Here is a 27,500-nt window from a genome sequence, read left to right as displayed (position 1 = left end):
TGACTCCATTTTGGTATTGTGCAACACTTCATGGTTTTGTGCAACCTCTTACCCGCAGAGATGTGATGGTCGATGGGTTTCTGATCCGTCCCTCCTCATCCTTCAGGTTGTAGCCTTCTGGACGCTTGTCTCGCTCGCTAATTTTCCAAAGCTTCACCGTCTTGTCTAAATTGGATTCATAACACAAACACACACACACACACAGACACACAGAGAAACACAAAATACAGTTAGATACACGACAGTGAATCTCAGCTACGCGATGGATGCAGGGGGTTGGGCAGCCAATCTGGCACGTATCTGGGAGGGAGCCAGCAGGAATGATGAATGGCAGCTTCAGAGATTCTGATCTCACTGATATCAATCTACAAGTTGACTATATTTCCCAGCTGCAGAATATGCGTCTCTTGAAAACGCCATCTGGGCACTTTTCAATTTTTACATCTCATCTTCTCAATCTGGTGACGGGACTGGAGGCAGCAGCAGTCAGGTCGCTGCCTGCTTTTTCTTTCATTTCCGCTGTGAATATTGGTGTCAGAGCGGCGAGGCCATCACCGCAGGACCCGCCACCATCTGCTCCAGCCACCGCTAGCACGTCCGCAGCAACCATGCGTAACGTTCGCAATCTGCAAGATGTCTCTCTCCACTGTGTGTGTGTGTGTGAGAGTGTCTGTTTACACGAATCTACTTTGATATCTGTTTGTGTGTGTGTGTGTGTGTGTGTGTGTGTGTGTGTCCCTGCTGTGGCAGCCGTGCGTGAAGTTCTCAATCTGAAACGTGTCTGCTGGTGGCACTCGCTCAGCCAAGTGAAACACCAATACGTTCACGCGTCTCATTGAAGAGGCCTTTTAATGTCGTATTAATAACACCCCTTTCTCCATCAGCTGTGCATCTGCCCAACCTGTAAGGCGAGGAATGAATCACGCCTTTAGTCGACAGCGTTTTTTCCACGAACAACAACCTGACACACGCTTTGCCGCTTCTGCAGTAACAGGGGCTGATCCGAGCTAAGGGACTGACCGTTGGTGGATAGCAGGAAGTAGGCGGCATTCTGCTGGGGAAGCCATTTGATCTTGTTGATCTTCTCCTCGATCTCCAAGCTCTTCAGGTAGTCAAACTCCGGCTCGTGGCTCTGGAATGTGCTGTAAACATTGTACTCCCCTCGCCGCTGGGGCTGGCTTTTACTCTGCGAGCCAAGGGGAGGACAGACAGAGTTCAGTGCTTAATATAATAAAGAAATCCAAATACACGCCTTGGAAAAGACGGGAAAAAACAAGTGTAGATGATTTCTTCTTCGTCTTCCTCTTTCGACTTGTCCTGTCAGGGGTCGCCACAGTTATAAGAGTCTTATTCACTCAGATGTACTGTAATCTATTACTATAATGACCACCATGATACTGATACACGATACTCAGTTTGGGACAAGCATAACATTTCTAAAAATATTGCTTGTTTGTGTCTGTCAGCTACTTTTTGTTGACATTCATGAACTTTGCAGTAATAGAGGGTGGAGATTATTAGAATTAGTGAAATACTGCTCAGTGAGAACCTAAAGTTAACGTAAGCAGCAACTTAAATTAAATCCTAAAGCAAGTTTAATTTAATTTAAATAATGAAAACTGCATTAGCACAGAGTGGCTATCTGATGGTGCTAAACGTCAGCAGAGTTTTTGCTCTCCTCATCTCATGCATCAAACTCACTGGATTTATAAGACTTGACTTGAAAGTCCTTTTTCTTAAAAGCCGTATGCAAAGCAGAGCATGAAACCCTAAAATACCATTAAAAATGAAATAAGAGCAATGACAATAATATATTTCTCTACAGAAATAAGACAGAGAGAGAGAGAAAGAGAGAGAGGGGGGACTGAATTTGGTTTCATATCCGGTGCAGATGCATGCATGTCCTTCGTCTCAGACAACGCTGTGTGTGTTGACGCTCTAGTTGCTCATCGGGTTACTTTACATCGTAGCAACGACCTACCAAATCCCGTTCACCAATTTGACCGCCTGAGATCTTTGTCCCCATGCCGCACCTCGGCCCATCACCAAGACAACTGAGGCAAGGTGCTTGTGGCTACCAGGGTTAGCTACAGATATTCCTCACGTCAGTGTTGGACCATCATGGCCGAGAAAGACCCAGGACAACTCAAGACAACTAAAGACTGCACACTCTCAAGGGATTCCACTGCAATGCACAAGACTGCAGTTTGATTTGATAAGCACACGTTCAGAGAGTATTTAAGAGGTTCCTGATAACTGGTGCATAGGTGACCTCATCATCATCGTCTTCTTCATTTACTAAAGGTACGCTGTGATGATGTTGATATTTGATTTTCTTAATTTTTCTGTCTGTTAGAAGGGATAGTGAAATATTGTTCTTCTTAATCATGTGATTACAGAGTCCAGAGGTCGGTTGTCACTGTCAATGAGGAGTCACATGATCTTGAGACGATTGCCTTTAGGCGTAACAATGGATAAACTGAGGCAGTGGGTTTCTGCCTTCTCAGTGATGTCTACTTTTTTTGTCTTTTTTTTTTTTTGCTTGGTGAATCGGTTTTAGAAAATATATGATTTGGATTGTTAGATCTAAATATTGGGGCTTCAGATTCCATCTGTTTTTGTTTTCTTGGACTTTATAATTGGACCCAGTGTAGTTCAAAATGATGCAATAATTTGATTTCGATCTGCCTGGGTTGTCGCCATCTTAAGGAGTTAAATCTGCATATATAATGGCTGCAGATATTTAATATTAAAAGCATCATTAAGAAATGATGGATTGATGTCAAATTGAACATTGGTGGGTCTTAAACCGAAATTTATACAGGAAATGTGTTAACGTTTTAAGACAATGATTATACCAGGGAAAACGAGCGCAGATTAAAAGAAGGCTTCAAATTGATCAAACACAGGATATGGATTATTGATTAGCAAGTTTTTTTTTTTTAAACATCCTGTTTATCCAGACCAATTTCTTTTAAATATTCTTATTATTATTATGACTGCACCACTTCCCTTTTTTTTGGCTTTGAGGATATTAATACAGTTATTCCAGACAGTAATCCTTTTTAACATACATCTGTACCTAAAAGGAAATAATTCAAGGCAGTCAAATCCTTTCAGCAGAAGGGCAGCATAATTATTGCTGCATCGTTGGCATTTCCTACCTCCTGCTCCCTCTGGAAGACGACCACTCTCCCTCCTTTATCCCCGGTGGCCAACAGCTCCCCCGATGAGTTAAACTCAACCGTAGAGATAATGTCAGCTGCAACACAGGAAGCAGAGCAGAGCAGGGAAGGGAAGGAAATGTCAGTTCTGGATGTGAGCATGGCTGTCAAGGTGCAGTATCAGGCAGACAAGAAAAACAATTCAGCAAACTCTGGAACACAGCTTTTCAAAGTGAGGGGCCGAGGGGAAAACATTAAGTTCTTCTTCTATGTTATTATTATTAGAAGCATTAGCATATTATTAGCATTATTACCGGTACTACGTCCATTAGAGACGTAGTAATAATTCACAGCATAAACGTGTGCGAATCTCATGAAAAATACACCAGAATACAAAGTAAAAGTCAAACATTTCATTAAATAATACTTTGTTGTAAAATAATGCTGTTGTTATTATTTATAGTAGTAGTAGTAGTAGTAGTAGTAGTAGTAGTAGTAGTGAGCCAAGTTGTTACTTGGATCTGCATCAGCTTGCAAGCCCCCTAATGCATGATTCTTTTTCATCAAGATTCATACATTATTCATTTTGATTTTATGAACCTGCCACAACACACATGCTATTTTGTTCAATCTTCCTCTGTATCCAGAACCAAACCCAAATTTGATGTGGTCCGTTCTGGCCTTAGAGTAGACCTATCTTCCCACCAAGTGTCATGAAGATCTATGTTACCATTTGCTTAAGACAAACTAAACTAATAAATATACAGATATGGGTGAAAACATAACCCAGAGAGAGAGAGAGAGAGGAGAGAGAGAGAGAGAGAGAGATTTACAATGATAATGATATTCAGGGGGCTTTAGGCGTGGTAAAAACGTGCATTATTTTTTCATCATCTTTAAACCGAAAGAGGACTCCAGCACGGATTGACCAGTTTGGCAAAGCATGGGTTCAGAAAAGCCCCTGAATGAGCCACTGGCTGACATCAACCAATTCCACCCCTTGTCTGATTGAAATGAGACCAACCTGCGTCCTTTAATTGCAACTCTTGCTTTTTAGACACCACTGCCCTTCTGGCTACAAGGCCCCATGCTGCTCAGCGAGTCTCCTGGTCCTTCATTAAAATGGGCTTTGCAACATTTTCCAGCTGATATATGTCCGTGCGTGTGTAGAATCATCTCTGTCTCTATACAGTGCATCAAGATGTAACATAATTAGCTCTATTTATACTCTGCAGAGCTGTAGTTGCACAAAAGTAAAGAACAGGCACCTACCCTTTAGGTAGCTTCTCCTTTCCTCCTCATATACATACATCTGCCTGGATTTAGACGAGACCAATGTGGATTGTAATTATTAAACAGACTCGGGGTACAAATGTTTAGCAGAATGTCTGTCGCCACACACACACAAGCCCAGCAGCGGCTGCCTCTCTATATTTAACAGCAACAATAATATGAGACAGAATGAGAGCTTGTTGTTTTTTACCCCCCACACTCTCTGTAGACTGGTGAAGCACTGAAGAGATGGGAATGTTGCTATGGAGACCGTTTCCATCTCTGGCGCCAGTCGAAGGGGCGTGTGAGTGTGTAGCTCTCAGACTTAGTTGCTGATGCTAGCTGTAATTCAGCAGACCGAGGGAGGGAGAGCGAGAGCGAGAGAGTACTGCAATATATTGAAAGGCTGCTACTGCATCTGGGGGGAGTGCTTGCAGTTCAGTGCAGCACACAACTTCACACAATGGAGTCCCTGCAGATGGGCTGATCTACTCACACAATGCTGCCGTGTATGGTGGGAATGACTTAGCAGCATGCCTCTGAATGCATGCGTGTGTGTGTGTGTGTGTGTGTCCCCTTTGGTTAATATAATTCTTGAAGTGTGAGGCACGTTCGATGACGAGACCAAAGGGATTCTTATATGTTGATAATGACACGAGGATGGGAGGATGGGAGACACATTTGAATCTAGAAGCGAACAACATTTCGCAGACAAACTCTGACCTAATTACTGGGAGTCCCCCACTGACAAGCCGTAATCCTGTCGGATACTCCCTCGCTAGCGCACGTCTCTCTTTCTGTATCCATGCGTAATCGACCTCATATATGCACAGAGGTGTGAAGTGCCCCCCCCCAGCGCACACACGCACACACACACACACACACACACACGAATGTGTCTTCCCCAACACCGTCAAACCCACTGGGATGAATCGAATGAAATCAGCTTAGTGGTCAGCTTTCTTGAATCAAAACTCTCTCTCTCTCTCTCTCTCTCTCTCTCTCTCCCTCCCTCATCATTCACACATTAAGCTGCCGGGAAGCAGCAGTAATTGATGGATGCCATTTAACAAATATACACGAAGAATCGTCCTTCAGTCGTCTCACCGAGTGAAGAATTGCGGTGAGCCGGTGGAGCTGAAACTCGGGGGGGCGAGGGGGGGCATGATGGAATGCTTCCACGAATTCATTTTTCCACATGCAAATGTATTCAAAGCAGAGGAGGCAATATATGCAACCTCAGTCACTCATGGAATTGTGTTATGTTTTCAGATCAATTCATTATAGGGAATATCTGGCAGTGGAGTCACAGGTGGGTGGGGTCCCTGCCATGATTTCAGCTTGTATTTACACCCCGTCTGTCTCTCTTTCTCTCTCTATCACACACACACACACACACACACCTACACACAACATGTAGTTTCATCAGCAGACCAAAACAGATGAAGCCCATAAATCGTGTGGCCAGCCAGGTCTGACACATCGGTCAGCAGTTCTTCATCAGAAGGATGCTCGAGATAACACAGCTCCATCACCAGTAATAACAAAGACAAGCCCGTTGGTGTGCAACGCCGAAGCACTTACTGAACCAAAACAGGCACGGCGCGGCCGTTATCTGCAACTAGTCACCAATCTGAGTGCCCCGCGGCGTGAAATACAGAATCAGGACCGAAGCGAGCTGATGGAGAAATAGATCTGCATCGATTCTGGAATGGAAACCGAGCACGAGGAACCAGATGGGGGGGGGGGACTAGGATACTGAATGCATTTATAGATGCGCGAGCATGCAGCATCTGTCACACAACACGAAGAGGGGCACTCGAGTCTGGAAAACCTTTGCTGCTCTAAGTGGGTCAATAGAAGACAGACAGATAGAGCGCAAAGACCGGAGTAAGCTATGGTGGCTAGCCGCGCCATAATCCTGTCAGGGGTGGGAAAAGACAAGGAGAAAGGAATTCATGCTTGATCCTGTGGCACTGGAACGTTGCGTAAGACCAGCAGGCCTAGAATGGTGCGGCTGCATCCAGAGCGAGTTGTGTAAGGGTCGTGCTGTAATTCCAGATGGAGGGAGGGACGTGAGCAACATGGATTCATGTAAATGCTTTGTTAGACGTGGAGAGAACGGGATTACCGTATTTATTTATTTCTGAGCTGCGTGCGTCAAAGGATCAGGCTGGAAGGATAATTCAGGCCCGTCCTTCTCGTCTGCGCACCGCTCTTGATCCTCTGTGATTATCGGCAATATGTATCAATCGGCTCTTCCTTTATTCAGGAGCCCGTATGCATCACAAATTCATCACAGGAGCCTTCTCTTTAATAATTCCTGAGCTGAACTGAGAACAGACAATGGCTTCACTTCACACCAGCAACAATGGAGATCAATCAAGTTTTTAAATAAGCCCTGCTACCCACGAGTCTGGTCGCCAGCCATATGATTAAAGGTTTATTAAGCTTTATTAGCTACACACAAAAGCAACGAAGCACAATGCATCTGAAGAGCATGACTCTTTTGTCGGATCTGGAGCGAACAAGCTAATTAACCTGGTTCCTCCAGGATCAGCCCCTCGAGAACGAGACAGAATGTGTGTTTCGTCTGCTCTCTCTCTCTCTCTCTCTCTCTCCTGCGTGCATGTGCATATGCCCGTGCGTTGCACTTGCATCGCCGTATCCCAGCGCTCCAGGGAGTTGAGAGCGAAATGGGTGAGATTTGTTACTGCCTGTCTTCTCACACTTCATTAACAGGCTGCAGCGGCACACATCCGAACTACAGACACAACACAGGACCGGACAAAACAAGTAGAAGTCGTGAAAAGCAGCGACCGGTTTATGAAGGCAATGAATACCAAGAGGGATCATTCCAATTCATTTTGAATTCTCTTAGAATTTGAATAGGTTTGGAGGGGGGTTGGGAGTAAGAGGGGTGCATAGATTTATAATCCACCAAAACAAAAGCTCTCCCAGCGTGTGTTGCTGTGGTGCGTTCCCTTTCATCTTCCTGTTTTCAAGGCTGGACTGAATTAAACACTGAATGCGGCTTCCCTACACACTGAAATGCCGTATCTAGAGTGACCTACTAACCAGAACAAGGAGGATTCAGAGTGCTGCTGCTATTTCAACAGGACAGAGGAATCAGCTATCAACATTTACAAATGTATCCTATTATGAAGTCCTGAAAGGTCAAACGCTGCTCAGCCTGCAGGCTCAGCAGAGCGCCGAATGACTCGTGTATAAACCGTCGCGTGGAGTCCATCCATCACGGCAGCACGACCGTAAATCTACTGACCAGAAAGCCATTTGAAAAATAGAATATTTTTTGAGAATGATGCTACGGTAGCAACACCAAGGGTACTCTTTAATAAAATCTCATTAAACATTCATGGCGCTGCAGACTTCATAAGAAGCTAATCAGGGGATAAAAGCAGCTGCTGAAGAAAGAGTGTTGCTAGCCCCAACTTCACAGCTTGCCATTAAGCACCCACCACCCCCACCGCACACACAGGCATTATCTTTCTTGCGCTATGAGCCGAGGTGGGGCCCTGCGTTCTTGAGCGTTTCATAGTGAATAATGGATGGGACCTGAGGGTATGCTAGGCTAAGTCTTTTTAATGCCGGGGACCTGAAGTGTGGCCCCAGGCTGTTTGCCTTGGCACAGGCAACCAAGCCGCCGCTCGGCTCTCATCGGCAGCAGCAGCAATAAAGGCTGCTATACGGCTCCGCATCAGTATTCAGTGGGGCTGGAGGGGTCACATCACACACACAGGCTTGTACCTGCATCAGACAGACGCATACGAAAGAGGGTCTCGGGGAGAGACGGAGAAAAGGATTACACGTCCTACCAATAGATCTTTAGGTCATTGTTCCAGTGGCTAAATTGTAAAGGACCAGAAATCAATACCGCAGCAGACATTGGGGTTAGGCCCTGCCTCGCAGCCAGGAAGCAATTTACATTTAGAGTCCTGCAGCAGTGTGGAGCTATTTGAGAATTTCAGCCATTATAGATATGTCTAATGTGAAGAATATGGACCCGGTCCATTAACGCAACAAACACGTTTACAGAATGCACCATCAGTGAAATGAAACCCTCCGTTCTATCACCATTACCGAAACGGCACGAGATGCAGGCGGCTGGTGAATGCAAATCAGATGATGACCCAATTCTCTCTCATCGAGACAACCGTGATGGAAACAAGGGGGTTACATTGAAAAACAGATTCCATTCAGGACCGTGTATGACCACTGCGTTTCCTCGAGCGTGCACAAACACGCACACACCTCGTCAGTGCAACCACCCACAGACCCAGTCAGGCACGGGATTGGTGCAAGCCAAAGGTCAGCATCGGTGACATCATTAAAATGTGACATCGTTAAAGTGTCTTGCTGCTGTGGGCAAGCATGGCCTGAGGGGAATCCCTACCCACGGGGGCTTACGTGCAAAAGTGTGTCTGTGTGTGTGTGTGTGTGTGTGTGTGTGTGGTCAGGACCGACTGGGTCCGGTGGCACTTCGGGGAATTTATGAGGACTAGCCCTAGACCCAGACACCGGCCTGCATGATCTTTGCACACTGACTTCATTCCACTCAGGATACAAGGAGAACAGGGTGGACGGTCTCTCACAGACACACATTTGTGATATATGAGGCGTGACAATCAAGTCGTAAATTACAGCAATAAAATATAACAAAAGTAGCCGCTCCGTGTTTGGAACGCACAGATGGGCTGCAGACAAGACCGTCCTTTGCTTTCAGGAGATGCATCTTACCCCCCAGTTTCACTCTCATGCACTTTCTCCTCAAATGAATGAGGTGAAAGGATGAGAAAGAGTGAAGCTAAAGGCACACACACCAAAAAATATAAGAAGAAAAAGAAGGAGTGAAAGGGGCTGATCTGAAAGGATGACAGTGAAACCCTGATGCTCTACCCTCTTTAATGAAAACTGCTGCATGGGACAGCGAGAAGGAGAGTCTGTCTGCCTTCTTTAACCTGCAGTGGCGTCAGTAACCGGAGAAAGGCAAAGGGAAATCGCTGGGGGAGGCTCTGGCCCACCCAGCAGCCGCACACAACCGGTCAGAAATAGTGCAGCACATTCACCGCTCAGGTTCCTGATTGTTCAATTATGGGATGCTGCGACAAACAAATTTAAATATGTTCATATTTTTGTCAGACTTTTCAAAATGCGGTGAGTGGCTGGTAAAAGGAGTCCGTCTGCAGATGCAATCATTAAAAGTGACTAGAAAAACACAACTTAATTGTACTATATATCCATACACACAGAAAAAAAGAAATAAACCCGTCATATACAAAGACAGTAGCTGATATCTTATATAAATTATTAGCAAAATAAGAATTTATACGTAATTTGACCAAGGCTATAGGAGCAGTCTGCGTCGACATCGTAACAGAATGACATTATATTTAGTTCATATTAAACCGGTCTATTTTACTCTGTATATGATCACATCTAACTGCTGCAGCCCCCCCAGCCCCCCCGGATATGCTTTTAATATCTCACGGCTATCAACACAGCATTTAACGTCCATAAGTGATCTTTATGATCGGTAAACGCCGACTAAGGTGGTAATGGGAATCATGATGGCCTATTGCTTGTAAATCAATGTTTTATGCTTACTGGTGATCTGAGCGGCATGTGGAGAACAGGTGGAGCTGATTGGTGGAACATGAGGGAACCATTAAGCACCACATTCTGACAATACACACACCGCGTGTGTGTGTGTGTGTGTGTGTGTGTGTGTGTGTAAACAGTGTTCTCCCTCTTTGAGAGATTCCACCTCATCTATTATTTCAGCACAGAATGAGGAAAATAATCTTTTCTTTCATGAATTTTTCATTTTGAACTGCGTCCCTCGTTTCCTCCAGACTCCAGGCGCTGATGCGGCTGAACAGGAGGCTTTATTTCTCTGCTGGTCTCACAGCCTAAGATTACAGCCTGATTCCCTTTGGTCAGGATCCTAAAATAGCAGGGAGTGACGGGAAGTCACCTCATCGCCTCCAGTCAGCGACGCCACAGGCAAAGCTATATAAGCTTCAGGTTTATGCCAAATATCCAGAATATTCCTTTAACAGCCTTCTATCTGTTTAAAATGTCTCTGATGTGATTCAATATAATTTAACTTGCCTTTATCCACTTTATGGAAGATTAATATCATCTCCATAATTAAAGAGCTCATGACCATTTCAAGGAAATTATAATTTCAGTGAAATTTGCTTAATAGGTATAATTTAATGTACTCAATGAAGTGGCTTAGTTTCCACTCTCGTCACAGCCGCAGAGGTTGTGAGATTATTTTATTTTATTGCTGTAAATATCTGAATATTCTTCCTCGACGGTTCAAATACCTTCGGTTGCATAGTTGTGGTCGCGGAGGAAGCTGTTGTTGATTTTCCGGGTGTCACTCTCTTCCTCCATTGATAAATCGGCTGGTTTGGGATGCTGAAAGCGGCAGAGCTGCTTCTTCCATCATGCCCGGTACCGTCAGCAGGCGGGCTGCGGGACCAGCGGGGGGGCTGTCATGGCTCCAGATCTCCGGTGTATTCAACGCAATCTGGATCAAATCCCTGTGATAATGAGGGTGATGATGATGATGATGATGATGGACTGGCAGGTGCTGTCCCTATACCTCAGTACGCGTCCGACGCAGCGACGGCGCCGAATCCAACAGGAGCTTTTTTTGTGACTGATTATTGTGCGCGCACGGAGCCGGTCCTCCTCCTCAGATAACGAACCAAAGAACACGCATCTCCCAGATATAACAAAATCAGCTTCACCCAAAAAGAGAAATAAATGGCACGTCCTCTAGAAGGTGCCGCAGCAGCGCACTGCCCGCAAATCCCTTAAAGAGGATTTGAGTTTAGGCAGCCCCCCCCCCCCTCCCAGTGCCAGCGGGGCGGGTGGGATTATGCGTCAACAAACTTGCTCCGATCACTTCAGTATTATCGTGTCCAGACGCGAGGCGCGTCTCCCACGGCGGTTATTAGGAAAGGACAGGGACCGTCATGGGGGCGGGGTCTGCATCTACGTTAGATCAGACCTCAACTTCAGCGTTCTACCAGAACTAGGAACAGACACAGAGTCTGTCTGGGTAATGATCATTTATCCCAGAGCTAAACCTCTGGTCATTGGCGCAGTATACAGACCCCCAGACCAAAATTCATTCTATGATTTATTGGAGAAGCATGTGATCGGCTTGGGAAGCTCGGAGGTCATTCTGATAGGAGATTGTAACACCAATGTCCTTCGGAAAGACACCCCGACTTTCAAATCCTTCAGCAGCTTCTGTAATCTGCATAACTTTACCCATCTGATTCAGCAATTTACAAGGGTAAGCACCACTTCTAGAACCATCATAGACCTAATCCTGACATCGGACAAATCAACAGTGGTGTCATCGAGTGCAATCTAAGTGATCACAACATGATCTTCTGCACTCGAAAAATTCATAGACCTGCAGCCCATTGTCATACCACAATAAACTGCAGAACCATGAAGCATTACTCCCCAGAAGCTCTAACGACAGCGCTGGAGGAAACTGATTGGTCTGAAACTTTAAACTCCGCCTCTGTCGAGGGGACCTGGTCTTCCTTTAAATTTGCATTTCTGTCTGTAATCGATAAGATAGCACCCATAACAGCTGTTCGGGTCAGAGCCCGTACAGAACCTTGGATGAAGGGGGAAATATTGAATGCCATCAAGCTCAGAAACAAATGTTACTCTGAGTACAGAAAAACCAACAACGAGGAACTACTTGAAAAAAGCAGAAAACTACGCAATGAGGTTAACAAAATGATAAAAAATGCCGAAAAGAATTTCTTAAATGAGAACATTGAGGCAAACAAAAGCAACCCACAAAAACTGTGGGAGGCCCTAAAACAATTAGGCTGCAGCAACAGACTCCAAACAAAAACCAGTAATATCTGCATTAACTCAAGTGGTTCGCTCCAGACCGACAGGTTGGTGGTAGCTAATTGTTTTAACAGCTTTTTCACCACTATTGCCACCCTGTTGGTCAGCAAACTCCCCCCATGCTGGCTCCCTGTAACCAGCACCGGTGAGACGTTTAAATTCTGTCCTCTCTCAGCGTGATCAAACCAGCAAGGTGTTAATCCAGCAGCTGCTTTATGGCTGCAGGGTTGCCTTTCATCCTGTATTATCGTCCCTCCATCCTGCTGCAGAGGCATCTGCACACTAGGGGAGCTTGCTTTTGGGTTTTTCTTTGGGCAGCAAGCCTCGGTTCCCATAAGAACCGGGAGAACACGACAGGAGGCTTTGTTAGACGCCTCACAAGGAGGAGCATGATGTCTCTGTTCGGATTTGGATAAATCTAGAGAAGGACACATTGGAGCGAGACAGAGGGAGGATGAGCAGAAAATAAAACAGACGCTGATGAATTAGATTACTGAGGCTGCAGTCTGGAACCTCTTTCCCAGATGTGGGAATACGACTTTCCGAACCGCCCATCATCTTTGATGAGTGTTTACATTGCAGTGAGGCTGGACTCCCGGTGCATCCCTGGCCTAATCTACTCACTTTACCCTATAATCTCTCAGGTTCCACAAAGGGGACTGGGTATCTCTCCTGCACGAGCTTCGACACACACACACACACACACACGCGTATGCACGTTGAGCAGTAATAAAGAGAATGCAGAGCCCCCTCTCCTAAATGCATTAGCGCTCTAATCCACTGGACCATTTGCACATCCAATCCCGCGCTCCTCTGCTAATGGGGATCTGGTTGTGAGACTGACAGGCAGCTCATAGGACAACATCAAATACAGGGAAAAGAAAAAAGACATAGAGCCTCCCCACTCATGTTCTTTTACACCCCATCACCCTCCAAACTCCGTCTCCATTGGAATATATTACAGGGCGGTGGCCTTGTAGGGGGGGATAATGAAGACCGGTGGAGCGTCAGCGAGCGCCATGTGATTCAAATGTTTACACATTTACAATCCTTTGCTCCCCTGATTAACTCTGCACAGAAACGCCACCATCCTTGACCCACTCAGATCTGACTCAGTGGTCCGGATCCGGAGGACGAAACAAACACACAGAACTCCTCATCCACAAAGTCTTAGGCTACATTTTTACAAGCTGAGCGGCAAAAAAAACAGAATTAAACTGAGATCGCATCAGTAAAACACTGGAATGAGCAGAATAAACCTGCAGAGATGCAAAGTGTGGTTTGTCAGGTTTGGTTGGTAGGTGAGGGGGTAAATTATACGGCAGAGAGACAGATAGGAGAGCCGTTAAAGGCACAGACAAATTTGACTGTATAATGAAGGGGTAAGTGGAGAATGCGGCTCAGAGTCAGAGCATGGGATCAATGCTGCCTCACTAATAGCATCGCCATCTCTCTCCCTGCCTCTGTCCTCGTCCCAGGAAATATATGCCAATCTAATCTCCCCTCCCCTCACCCCTTTCACTTTCATCTCTCCTCTCTCCTCCTAAATCCAAAATGTGACCAGAGCAGCTCATATACTTCAGAAAGGTTCTCAAAGCAGCAACTCTGACTGGAAACCTCAAAGAGGAGCAATCGCGTGAAGCGGGGTCTCCGGATGATAGATTCTCACAGTTTTTTACTCCAATGTCCTCAACTTTCTGCACGCCTAAGGCGCTCATTACAGCCCGTCTCCCTCTCCACTGGGCAACAGACCAGTGACAGCACGTTTGCAACGCAGCTGCCGTGCGTCAGAAAATGCTCTGGGGGGGGGGGGGGGGGGGGGGGTGCACGAGAATTGGAAAGCGTGTCCTCAATTCTCCTCGATCGTATGGACAAAGTGGGTTAAATTAGGCTGCACCAGCCGAAACATAGGGAGGCAGTCACACGGCAATGATATTTTAGTCATGCCCAATTGCTTTCCTTGATGTGTGGTAATTGTTTGACCTAAGGAGACCTATGTGGGTCTGCATACCCAACCCCACACATGCGAGTGCATATATATCCCACCTTCATATCCATAGATTGCAGTCAATGATGTATCGACAGCTAGATAAGGCCTGTTTTTAATATGGTGACATATTGATTGTTTTCATCCAGTTGATGCAATACATTTGAATTTAAGATGCAAAATCTACTCTAACCCCATTTTAAGATGAATTGAGCATAAATAATAGACGAAGCAGAAACAGAAAACTCATCATTGTGGAATGGCTTGAACGTTCCGGTAGACAGGGACTCTTCAAAAAGTCAGAAAATCACACGTGTAATGAAATGATAAACGATATATCGAAAAGCTGCATTGGGAAGCATCATAAGTGATGTGTCCTGGGGTCAGATGACACCATCCCACATGGGAACCAGCTGGGATGGATCAGACCCCCATTCTGCATCCCGGCAGCGTTCCATGGATGTGCACGCGCTCTTGATCCAGAGCCATCTATTGGCTGTGTCTTTGGCTTCGATGGCAGGTTCAGTGGCCTTTCTCTTTGCTTGCCTGATGATTCCCAGTAACCCGTCCACAGTGACAGCCCTGCAAATTCTCAGCAGCCCACTTCCACTGCTCACAGCCCCCTGCACTCATTCACAAATGCCTGTCTTTACTACTATGAGTTAATGGAACCATGTCAGTGTTTGATTTTTTTTAATTTATGATGTTTATCATCACGTGAACATTATTCTGCAAGTAAAAAGGTCAATTGGAAACAGATGATTGTAAAATGATTGGGTATGAAAGGACATGAATCCTGGTAGAGAAGGTTTGCACCACTTGTTGAAACACATTATGGTGTAAAAGGTTACAAAATGGGTTCAGAAAAACTTTGAACCGCTGCTAATGTCAAATGTACTGATTCTCCTCATTTCAGCCTTTCCTTTGCAAGAAAAAGAGAAAATATAAAAAGAGCAAAATGGTCTGATTTTCATTTCTGCTTTTGCAGAAGTAAAAATAAAAACAGAAATAACTCAAACAACGTTTAGGAAATATGCAGAATCAGGAGCAGAAAGGGGAATGCATGTATGCGGCCATGAGATCTTTTCGATTCTGAACCTAGCAGTCAAATTTAAGGCTGTTGAATACAACTTGAGTCAGAAAGCTTTGAAAGTGGTGATGAGACTTAAAAAATCACTTTCCTGAGCATGAATGAATGACGTATCGTGAAGCACATTTAAAGGCTATACGCTGATCGGACCTGACATCCCTCAGTGAGACAGGATGCTAACTAGTCCTCGGTCACAGAGCTACAAAGTCGTCACGGCTGCAATTGTCACTGGTTCTAGCTTCAGTCGCGTGAGATTCTCCTCCAAACATTCATTGTTTTTCATTAGCCATGCAATCCAGCCTGGCATTAAAATCAGCTAAACACACGGGGGGGTAATAGGATTGCTCTGGCAGTCCATCTGTCAGGAGACAGAGCAGCAGCAAGCCCCAGGGACGAAGCACCCTGGTCTGGACACACCTGCTTATCGTTTGGCCTTTCTTTGCACTCCTCTCCGGATGTATTTATTCAGTAATAAAAAATAACCTCCGACAGTAAAAACATTCATGAAAGTGTGTAATAATATCACAAAGGAGTCACTGAAATGCTGAAAAACACACTCTGGTGGGGCATTTATCACCTTATGGCTTTAAATATGATCAAACCTGGTTACTGTTCGGTAAGTAGAGTACAGATGGAGGTGCAGTGAACGAATGGGGTGTGTGGCAGGGGGGGGCATGGAGGAAAGGCTAAAATGAAAAAATGAAAATGATGAATAAATAGTTTTGGTAGAGGGCATTAAATCAAGCCTAGAGGCTTGTCCCTGAATCAAACGGCTTTACTCTTGGTGTCGTTCCAATTACATCAGGATGAGCCTAATGCTCCGTTGCTCCGAGACTTCAGACCAGCAGGATTGGATTTTCTATTCCTTCCAGAGTCTCACTTTACCCTCCCCCAACATAGCCCCTTTCTCCACCTCCCTAGATAATGAATTAATTGAAAAGAACTCATGTACGATGATTAGCTCTGGACGGGGCATTTTGGATGAAAGTTAATCAACTGAAAGGAATTTGTTTTCAGCTAAGCACACCTCAAGAGAATACACACACACACACACAGAGACAGACACGCAACCCATACGGAAGTCTACGTAAGGTACCCGGTTATCCTACCATCCAGGCTGGTTTCAGCGTTTTTTGCAGGTACATTGGAGAAGAATGCACACAAAGCAGATTCAGGCTGGTTTGAGACTATATGGCCTCATATTTCTCCGAGGAAATGATGACACTTAACAGCAAAGCATTGCATTGTACCTCTCTGGTTGCTAGGAAACTGCAATTCAACTGGCATTGCAATGCAGCACAACAGCTGTCGACGTAAATTGCGCAATTAAGATCTTAAAATGTCATTATTTTTGGTCATATTCATCTCAGTAACGGCTCGAGCGTGTCCCAACACGTTCTCTACCGGTTGGGTTAATGGGCCGAACATGAGGAGTTCATGTTGGATTTCATTTGTGAAATAATCAGCAATTAATTAACAGCAAGGATAAGAGAAACACGGCAACGCGTGGTCCTGTTTGTGTTGTCGGGGCAACGTGGCTGGATGTGTTATTAGGTATCCTATTTTTTTTTTATCCATATGGAATTTCATATCTGTTGATGGATGAAAGGCAGGCAAAGTAGAAAGTAGGTTAAGCAGGTTAGCGAGCGGCAATAAAGCTGCCTCCCCACTCGGGCCGGGGAGTCCGTGCACGGCTTATCATCAGGACCATGGACAGCGCTTCACAGAGCAGCTACTGGGGAAGTGGAAAACCTTTCCACAATGTTTTCACGGAATGCCACACCCTAAAAACTGAATACATTAAGAGAGCACAGTTCAGTTTAAAGCTAGAGAGGGGGATGCGTCATCCAGAAACTGATGCATACGTCACAGACTGACTGAATGAAACAACATGCATGAGATATTATTATCACAGCCGAGATTTCATTGGGAAGTTTAGCAGAAACAAATAAACAGAATTAATTTAAGAAGCAAAAAAATAATTGAATAGAGTTAAAAATTAATTATGTCTTATATATTTATATATATAGCAGGCAAGGCATACATGAAACAACATAATCAGGTTGCGGCCATAGTGTACAGGAACATCTCGACCAAATACGGACCGGAGACCCCAGAGTCAAGAAGGAGGACACCTCCAAAGGGGGTCGAGAACAATCGAGCCTATAGGTCCTGTGGGATTTCCGGATCCAGGCGGACAAACTGGTGATGTCCAACCAGCCTAACATGGTGGTGGTGGTGGTGGATAAACATCAGAAACAGCAGTTGTAATAGATGTATCAATCCCCAGCGACAGCAACATCAGGAAGAAAGAACACAGAAAGCTGGAGAAAATGTGGGGAGTGAAGGCAACAGTGGTGCCAGTAATGATCGGGGCAGTGGGGGCAGTAACCCCAAGCTGGGTTTGGGTTTGTTCCATCCGGCCCAGAGTGCCAGTGTTCTTTTTGTACCTCATCTCGCACACACAGTTTTTTTTTCCCTTTTTTCACAAATACTTGTCAGACACACACTCTGCAAACAACAAAGATCAACACATGCAAACGTGTCATACTTAGAGGCTGTAATCTCCAGGAAAATCCCATTTGGCAGAGCAGCTGCCAGCGTGGGTCACACCTAGAATGCATTCGTGGAGCCCACCGGGTGGGCAGGCTGTCCATCCACACCACTCCATCAAACACACGCTCACACAGACGCAAAAACGTACGAGACAAAGCTTGCAATGATAAATTCATGCCACTTGTTTAATGGAAGCATGTGGATTGGCTCAATAAGCCAATTTTCATTTGAGTAGGGCTTAACATTTATGGCTCAATGTATTGATCTACCATGAGGGATTTGTGTTGCAAAGTCGCCTGAGGGACTCGACACGTTTGACACAACCGAGACAGAGGAGACTGGCTGGCAAAAGTGTTGCGCCCATCTGTCTGTTTACGGTGTTGGCTGTCTCTCGTGCGCTCTCTCTTCTGCTAAAGTCAAGCGATGCACAGGTAAATGGTGCAATTATATGCATTATAACATCTCAGTATCTAATCGACTCTCTATCGACATTATGAAGTACATACAGGATCAATCGATTTACCTTATATGGCAAGCTCTCTATCTTCATTGGTATTCTGTGGTAAAAAAAAACAAAATATTCAGGGTGTTGACATCAGAAAGCCCACAGCGTTAAACAGGGCTGATGTTAGAGCACCACCATCTGGCAGAAGAAAATATTACACCTGGGTAGCACCATCATGCAGAGGCACTGCCCCTCTGCCCCGGCTCAGTGTTGTGGCACAAAGAGAGAATACAGTCCAATAGAAGGCTCCACAACTGCAGATACTTTTTGTTGACTGAGGTTGAACAGAAGAACAGAATCTAATTTGCGACCCCCTATCAGAGTGAAATTGTCTCAGCAAGGAATCGCATTGCATCCAGCAAGGACAAGGGAATCACTGTGGCATGTTTTTCACTTTCCCAGTTCATTTCTCATCAGTTCTGACTTGTTAAATCACTCAATTCTTGAAATGTCCCAAAACCATTAAATACTTCAAGTAAAAAATAATGAGGAAAGAGGTGTGTGTGTATGTGTGTGTGTTTTCCCAGGAAGGAAAATCTTTAGACATTTTGCCATATAAAACAAGGCATTGATGCAAAGACGGTTTCAGGGTGACATCTGTATTTGTCCGCCATTGGCCCAAGACACCAAACAGAGTGACACCAAACACAGAAGCCATAACCTCCACCTGAGAGGTGGAGATGTGGGAGCAGCCCTGTGGTTTCTATCGACGTCCCAGATGAGGTCATACATACACCTTCAATCTCTCTATCCTTTATAAATTCACTCAGTGTTGCCCTTATATGAGAGCAGAGCACACAGACAGGTGGAGTTGTGATGCCAGACACAACACATTTCCTTTAAGGAATAGTGTGCATGTAAAAAAAAAAAAAAAGAGCAAACAGCCCCTGCACCAGGACAGCTTGCTGAAGCAGCACACCATCAATACTAATGGCATCAGGACACAAAGTGTCACTATGGAAACCCAGAGGCGCTCTCTGTGGCACCGGAAGGCCAGAGAAAAGGCCAAACAGGAGCGGCGAATGAGAGAGAGAAGGTAAGAAAAATGAAAAAGAGAGAGCCAAAGCAAGGAAGGGCTGAATGGGAGTCAGAATGATCTGCGGAGGAAGACGAGGGTGAGCCAAAACGTCACGCAGAGAAAGGGAATTCGCGGGCGACAGGCGGCGGTCTATTGAAGCTGCGGAAGAGCCAGAGGCGAAACTGTGGTGTGAAAACAGGCAGAGCAGTGTGCTGCAGCCAAGCCTCAGGACCCAACTCTGCACTCTCATCCCCCAATCCATCACTCTCTCTCTTCTCCTGCTTGACTGCCTCTCTTAGACTCAGCAACACTTTCAAGCAGGTTAGATAGGTTCGATGATAATACACCCCACTGGCCACAGTGGGTCAAAGTCTCTGTTATGCTGCTGCCCACCTGAGCAGGACAACGCTGAGAACGCATCTCAAGATAGACGACTCTTTGCTGTGGTGAAATCCTTTCCTTGGAAAATGACAGAAGTGATTTCAAAGCGCTTAACTTAATTAGTTGTAGGAAAACGAATTGTTGCCACGAATTAGGTTTCCAAACACAAAGCCATTTGGCCTGATCAATTTGAGGTAATGGCTAATGGCTGGGGGGGGGGGGGGGGGGGGACTCTGAATGGAAGGGAGCAAATCTCTTTTTATGGGCTCACAAGTGAAAGTGAATCCATTCCTGCTAGACTGCTAGAGAGGACCTCAACCACATTTCTGTACAGATAAGTGAGCGTTATAATATAATATAATAGGTAATAATAAAACTCTGAACAATATTTCAGAACAGCCGGTTTTCCATGTTCAACATCTTAAATTTAATTTGTGATGAAAGCAACAGGAATATGGAGTTTGTCCTCTTTCAGAGTCCTTGGCCTCTAACTTGAACCAGTCTGGGACTCTCTTGAGCCTGCCTGTGAATACGTTGAGTAAATGAGCTGACTAAAGCTGATCCCGCAGAGTCTGCTGCAGACACGGTCGCCATAATCCCAATGGAGGAGAGGGAGAGGTGAAGCCAGACTGTGACAACAGCGGCAGCGGCAGCGCACATAAAAATACCGTTAAACTCCCGGGAGCCACAGATCAAGGCCCCTCCATGCAACAAACATGAGAGCGTCTGGTTGAGGAAAAATATTCCACAACTATGAGAGAATAAAGAGGAATATTTATCGTACTGTGAGTGCTCACCGGCTGTTATCCTACAGGTCTGGTATCTGAATGATACCAAATACTTAGACAGAGCTAAGCTCCTCACACCTTTATGACATTCAAACATAAACAATTAAAAGGTTCTTTCTCACAGTTTTAATGCAAGAAAATGGATCCACACCCAAACTTAACTCTCTTTATTCCCAAAGATCCACCCCGACACAAAATCCCATCTAAGTCGGAGCTTTCCAAGAGTCTGAGAATTTTGAGATGTGTTGCAGACAGACAGGTAAATGAAGGTGGCCACATAAAACCCCTTACGACCGTTAAATGGGCATAGCATAGATATGCAGTACATTTTGTAATATTAAAGATAGCCATTGTAACTTTACCGGTAAATAAAACTATTAAACCGGTTCGTGAGTCGTGCTGGAACCTGTCCCAGCAGTGTACGGGCGAGAGGCAGGGCACACCCAGGACAAGCCGCCAGCTCATCACAGGGCTGAGTGGAACATATCGAGAAGAGAAATGCATCTGTCCTATATCAGTCTGTAATAGATTAATACTGCGTGAAGAGGCATATTGTCTGTTTCATTTGCAAGTGTCTGGAATACATGGACCATGGATTTTACAATATGATCATATACTTTTTAGAAGTGACTGCAGTTTGTCTAATTCCTGGCTCAGTGGGGATGCCTCTAGTGTGACTGGCTGTCAAACAGAAGCAAGTATAATTTATTATTATGAAGAACTGTGACAAGCCCAATGAATGTAGTGTCAAGACAATAGCTTTATCTTCAGTTTAAGCAAGATGTTGAGAATAAAATGATCAGAAAACAATTGATATAAACAGGTTAGATGTATTCCTATCGCCGGCTACATTAAAACAGTAAAAACAGGCATCAGAAGCTAGGATAAAATAAAAATGTTCCAACACACCGCCGCGACTACAGATATAAAACTGTATTGATTTTGGCCGACCGGCCAAAATCAATACAGTTTTATTACAGCATATTATTACAGCATATTATTATAAATTGAGTATCATGCAGGCTTAATAATTTATACTGGTCCCAGTTCATGGTCAGTAAGAGACTCCAGATAGCAGCCGTGTGTCTGCAGAACAATCTAGCAGAGAGGAGCTGCTTCAATCCGTATAAATGTGATGCATTTAAATCCTACAGTCCATAATACTGTAAAAGACAACTGCATCAACACACACACACACAGGATTGCTCTGCTGATTGGTGACTCGCCATGCCCCACCCATTCAGTCCGTGACGTGTGTGTTACTTGTGTGTGCATAGAATGGCACCACATGTACTGCTGCTGCCTCTCACAGCAGCATTACAGCTACATTATTTATCCGGTGCCGTGTCTGATGTGTAGAGCGCCATTCAGACAGAGCAATAAGAAGCCTTCACCAGAGAAAGGATTGAGAAGTGGCGCCTCTCTCCTTCCATCTGCTGACCACGACAGGTTGCCTGTAGTGTTCACAAACAGATCCAGATTGTGTTTTAGTATGTTCTCTACTCCATATGCCCTGGATCACCCTGGAAGGCTAATTTCAGGAAGGCATACTGGTACCTAAAGCAAGTCCTGTAGGGCGGCTGTTATTGCTCATGTAGGAGTTTTTACACAGACCCACAGATTTACTTCTCCTCTCTCCTGGAAGTAAATCTACTTTATTATTATCTTAGCATTATCTTCTCCCACTTCTGGTCACAGCCCTCGACCCCCTTTTTTGCTCTATGTGGGAGTGCCTTGTACTTTGTGCTGCAGAGAGAGGATGGGTGTGACACTAGGGGAGAAAATTAAATCAAGAACCCCCTCATCTGTCCCACAGGATAAGGGTGGCTGATCTGTCCACGGACTTCCCCTCCCCAGCGATCACTAAATTCAGGGGAGCGGAACATCGGGCCTCAATCTCTCCTGCTTTACTCTAAATAACCTTAAATAATGATGACTTTTTTCTTTTACATCCATTTTATACTTTAATGTCCTCTTTTTTCTGTAACTTTTCTGTGAAGAGGTATAAAGTAGTTTGCTGCACTTTGTTTTACTTTCTCTAGCCGTATTTATTCGTCCCAATTTACACCTTTTCTCTCTTTGTTGCCTCATTAAAGTTGCGCTCAGGCTAATCTACTCTTCTAAAGCCAGACAACTTAACAGAAGCAGCATTTTGTGTATGTGTCACCTGGGAATGTTGAGCGCATTGCGCCGGAGTACGTGTTCAAATCTTTAACACTTAAGGTTCCAAATACAAAAGCACATATGAGAAAATATAGGGATAGAAAGGGATTAATTAATAAAGGAGAACTGTAAAATTGCCCAACCGTTATTGCCCCTACACCAATACAATTGTTCTGCATGTCTGACTCTGAGATCATATCCTGCCAGTTGCTGTATATTTCATTGCTACATTATTTTCAGAGGCAGAGGCATAAACTTTGGTCTCTTTGGATTTGATGAATGGGTTTTATAGCAGCAGCAGCAGCACTCTCTCTCTCCCTCTCTCTCAACCAATCAGAGTCCCAAATACAAGCAGAGACAGATGGGTACAGAGGAAGAGAGAGAGAAAGTCCATCCTGATGTTCTATATATACACACCTCAATACCAAAAGCAATCTGTGTCGCTGTGCTGGAGCCTGCCAGCCGGTCCGGCTCGATGAGGAGCCTCACTGCCCGGCTCTGCCTCTCCCAACAGGGATCCAGTCGAAGCTGAACAGCACAAGGTGTTTAAACACCGGGACTCGCCGTCCACTTACAGGCCAGGGGTGAAACATGAACTGACGTAGTGAAACAGCTTCAGCCACGGGAGAGGAGGAGACCTGCGTCACCATGTTTGCTGTAATGATACACCAGTCCTGCGAGCTCGAGTCCGAGATGCTGTAATTGCCCCTCTGCTTGTTTTCACGTCGACTTGCCTGTGGAGACCTAGCAGGAAGTGTTTGTGGTAAAGTGAGATGGTGGATGGAGTGCTGTGTGAGAAAGAGGCGTTTTCATCTCGCTCTGTAGGACAGCGTCGTGTTTTTGTCGTCTCAGTTTCCTGAGAAACCTTTTTGTCTTTTTCTTGCCCGTAGTTACACTTCACCTATAAGTGACTTTGCTGAGCACCAAATGTTTTTTTAATAAAATATCCACATCACTGATTTGTTTTGTTCCTTTAACATAAATCAACTTGACCATCCTTAACCCTCACTGAACCAACTACAGCAACTAAACATGACATTTGTGTTCGATCAGTCGGGGAGGCTCACCAGCCAAACAAACAAGCCAGCATTGTTTCTTCAGTAAGGATTACAAACGCACACCGCAAAAGTCACTTCCTGGACACGCACACTCATACACACATCAAGCCTGAGCTCCGATGGTTATAAAAAATGTCTTCACGAGCAAATCACAATGTTTTCAAACATGAATGTAGAAAATGAAACCTTCTCAAGTTGTAATACTCTGAAGGCCAAAACAAAATCAATCATCCTGTAATCCAGTTCTTTTTTTAATCTTTTTTCTTAACAGCTGTGTTGACGCTCTTTACCTTGGGAAAATAAAACATGTTACATAAGCAGGGTATCACAAAAAGCATTGTTTTATTTGTGTGTGTTTGGTTTGTCTTGCATCTCCAGTGGAGCGTGAGCAAAAGGAAGCTTTCTCCCAGCAACAAGGTTCTGGGTTCAAATCCCCATTCTGTGTGTGCTCTCTGCCGTCGTCCTCCAACCATCAAAAAAAAAAAATGCAACTTGCGACTCTAAATTGAACAAGAGTGTTTGGTTTTTTGTCTTTCTTAACAAACTGTCAACTTGTTCGGGATGTATTCTGCCTCATAACCCACCTTGAAGATAAGCAGCTACAGAAAGTATACATACTAGTAGTATAATAGTATAACAAGAGTATGAAATGGGAAATAACAGAAAATAGATCAATTAAAAAGATAAATAGACAATCAAACTGCAGGCAGACAGTCCAAATCCATGATCAGAGAAAATAATCCCAATCCAGACACAGCAGCCACTTGTATTGGTGTGCAGATGCCCTGTGTGTTTATTTGGGGTGTTTGTCACCACCAGCGGCATGCAAGGAAAGACAACTACGAGGAGTGTGTTCCGAGCGGTGAAGGTGATGTCTGTCAGAATAACGCCAACACAACAGGAGGCATGATAAAGGCACAAAACTCCAGCTCCGCGTCAAGCTTTGTCAAAATGCAGACGGAAAGCTTCCTGGGGCAGCACTGAGACGAAAACAACCAGGGAAGACGTAAAAGGCACGAATACACAAACAAAGACACACAGCAAAAAGACATGCTATATGTCAACGGCAGCCATTAATCACAAAGAGTGGTGTCCCAGATCTCATCTTAAATATTCAGGACTCAATTCTGCTTTTCGTTGTTGTTGTTGTTGTGGTTTCTGTCAAACTCAAATAATGCATCGCAGAGTTTCTCTCAGACACAACAGCAAACTCTGAAGGCTGAGGATGAGGAAGCCGAGACGGTACTGGCGGTGTTGATCGATGTGCGCCCGTCCTGCGACTCAAACACGGGACAGCAGAAGGGAGATGCATTTACAAAAACACACAACCAACAGAAACCTTTAACACTTAATCTATCACACCAGAATTGACAGAGTGATGTGAAATGGGAAAAAGAGATCGCACATTTTATATATACATAGTGTGTGTGTGTGTGTGTGTGTGTGTGTGTGGAATACACACTCATGTCCCCTGTGGTGAACTCCGCTGGAGTAGACGTGAATGTAAGGACTTGAGAGAAAACAAGGGCTCCCATCAGCCTCCTCAAGACCAGTAGGTCTAATGTGGAAGACAAACCACGTCGACAAGGTCACAGCAGGAAGTGCAGACACAAGCGTAAATACACACTGACGCACGAGTGTCTAGTGCAAACACACAATCACGCATATGCATATGCATACAAGACAGCCTGTGTCATTTTTACACGTCGTATTTCCAAGGTCGTGCGCTGCGTCCTCACAACCCTCCGGCCTTCTGCACGAGAGAGTCATCGTCCCTCGCTGGCTTTCTGTGTGCAAAGTGTTTCGTGTATCTCCATGCCGTGCAACACAGAGTCAAGTGTCGTGTTACTGTGGGTGAGCATTGCATCTACACTTTGACTGAGCTCTCATTTCCTCTATTATGCCACTGCCTTATCTCTGGCAGAGGGAGATGCAGAAGAGCGTTCAGAGACAGGGCGGGAACGATTGTCGACCTCAAGCCTTACATTTAGGAGTTCATGTCTGTGATGATCTCCTGACAAAACAGCCAGCAAGGCAGCAAATATCACATTTCAACAAAGTAAATAGTTAAAAATAGGAAAAATATAAACCATCAAGATGAGCGAATTCATCAAAACACACTTTTTTTAAAGACAGATGTTTGTGTTACTCCACATACTCACATACATATTATGTGTCTTTTTAATTTATTGTTATTTTGCATCTGTGGAGTAATTTATTTTTAGTTTTATTTGTATTGTTAAATGTCGATGATTTATGTACTAAGGACTTTCAAAGGAAACAAGATCGCAAGGGCTTTTTGAAATGTTCCTCTTAGACAGGATGTTTGACTGTACTTGTACTCTAACATTCTATCTAATAAATATATTCATCATCATCATCATCATCAAACTTCAAATATCAACCAATCTTCACTTTACTTTTCAACAAATGGAGTTTAGTCAGTTCTGAACAAACTCTTAAACTACTTTAAGATAATACTTGTTATGATGATATATGATCATCCCTCTAAGACGAAGACTAGGACTAGTCATTTTAATATTTATCATTTCTATTTAATGTATGTGTTTTTGGATATGTTGAGTGTCAATACAAACACACACACACACACACACACACACACACACACGGCCTATTTAAAGGCCTATAACCTATTTATAGGCGGTGTCACTGTAAACTCCACTACAGATTGTATCATCACACCATCTTCCTCCCTGTGCCAGCGGGCCGAGGGCAGAGTGTGTACAGGAAGGAGGGCAACCATGAAAAGCTAAATAATGCAGCGCCTCAGTCTCCACATTATGACCTAGTAAATGGCTGGTTATACAAACCCTCCTGGTCTGCCCAGTCTGACAGCACCATCAGCAGGACAAATCACCCAGCTCTCCTAAACACACGAACTGAATAAATTCACACAAAAGTAAAAAAAATATATATATATCTACTTGGGCAAAAGTCTAAATGCTAAAGGGAAAATGGAAAAGTCTGCCTGGATTTAGAGAAATAAAGGTGAAATAGATCTGTGGTGGTCAAAGGGAGGCAAACTGTCGTGCAGTTTATGGCGAGTGATTATTTTAAAGCAAACAGAATATCTCTCCTTATGATGCGAAGCCTGTGTGTTTACGTTATACCTAAATGTAAAAACAGTGAAGCAATCAGTGGCACTCTTTAGGCAAGAATGACAGTCACACACAGCAATCAGAGGAATCTGCACCAATCTGACAAAGTGTCCAACAACTTCACACACACTGTGACAAAGTACCATTAACAACCGGACTGACTGAACTTCTGCACACACGCATCCTGTTCCTGTTGTGTCAAGGACTGAGCAGCAGTCAAAACATGCATGTCACATGCACGCTCAAAGTAAGCAACTCAACCCCCCCCCCCTCGGCGTCCCAGCCTACCTTCGGTGTGGCAAGTGGAGGAGAGGATGGTGCTCGGAGGGCGGAAAATGTATGGCAGGTAGCGGGAGAAGCATTTCATCTTCTTCTCCGATGCTTGCCGACTTGCGTAGAGCGCTGCGTTGCGGGCTCCACATCCGCACTGCCGCCGAGACAAGCCGGGCTGAGAGTAAGCGGAGGGTGCGGGAGGGAGAATG

General features: G+C 44.7%; 1 protein-coding gene across 2 annotated transcripts in view; it reads right to left on the bottom strand.

Annotated features, from left to right (window-relative positions):
• The window catches only part of ppp2r2ba (protein phosphatase 2, regulatory subunit B, beta a), a 33,444-nt gene extending 6,059 nt beyond the window's left edge, over positions 1 to 27,385 (bottom strand). Inside the window, exons 1-4 of one of the 2 annotated variants that reach the window (XM_068740092.1) lie at positions 27,307 to 27,385; positions 3,165 to 3,262; positions 1,021 to 1,186; positions 53 to 165 (exon numbers count right to left, since the gene is read on the bottom strand). In XM_068740092.1, coding sequence (XP_068596193.1) covers positions 53 to 165; positions 1,021 to 1,186; positions 3,165 to 3,262; positions 27,307 to 27,385 — 456 coding nt within the window. Of the gene's footprint in view, positions 1 to 52; positions 166 to 1,020; positions 1,187 to 3,164; positions 3,263 to 10,789; positions 10,860 to 27,306 lie in introns of those variants that run through there. The other variant, XM_068740093.1, reaches the window with a different exon arrangement.
• Positions 27,386 to 27,500: the final 115 nt, after the last annotated feature.

Source organism: Brachionichthys hirsutus, chromosome 6 (genome assembly GCF_040956055.1).
Source record: "Brachionichthys hirsutus isolate HB-005 chromosome 6, CSIRO-AGI_Bhir_v1, whole genome shotgun sequence".
NCBI lineage: Eukaryota > Metazoa > Chordata > Actinopteri > Lophiiformes > Brachionichthyidae > Brachionichthys > Brachionichthys hirsutus.
This window is presented reverse-complemented; position numbering and strand designations above follow the sequence as displayed.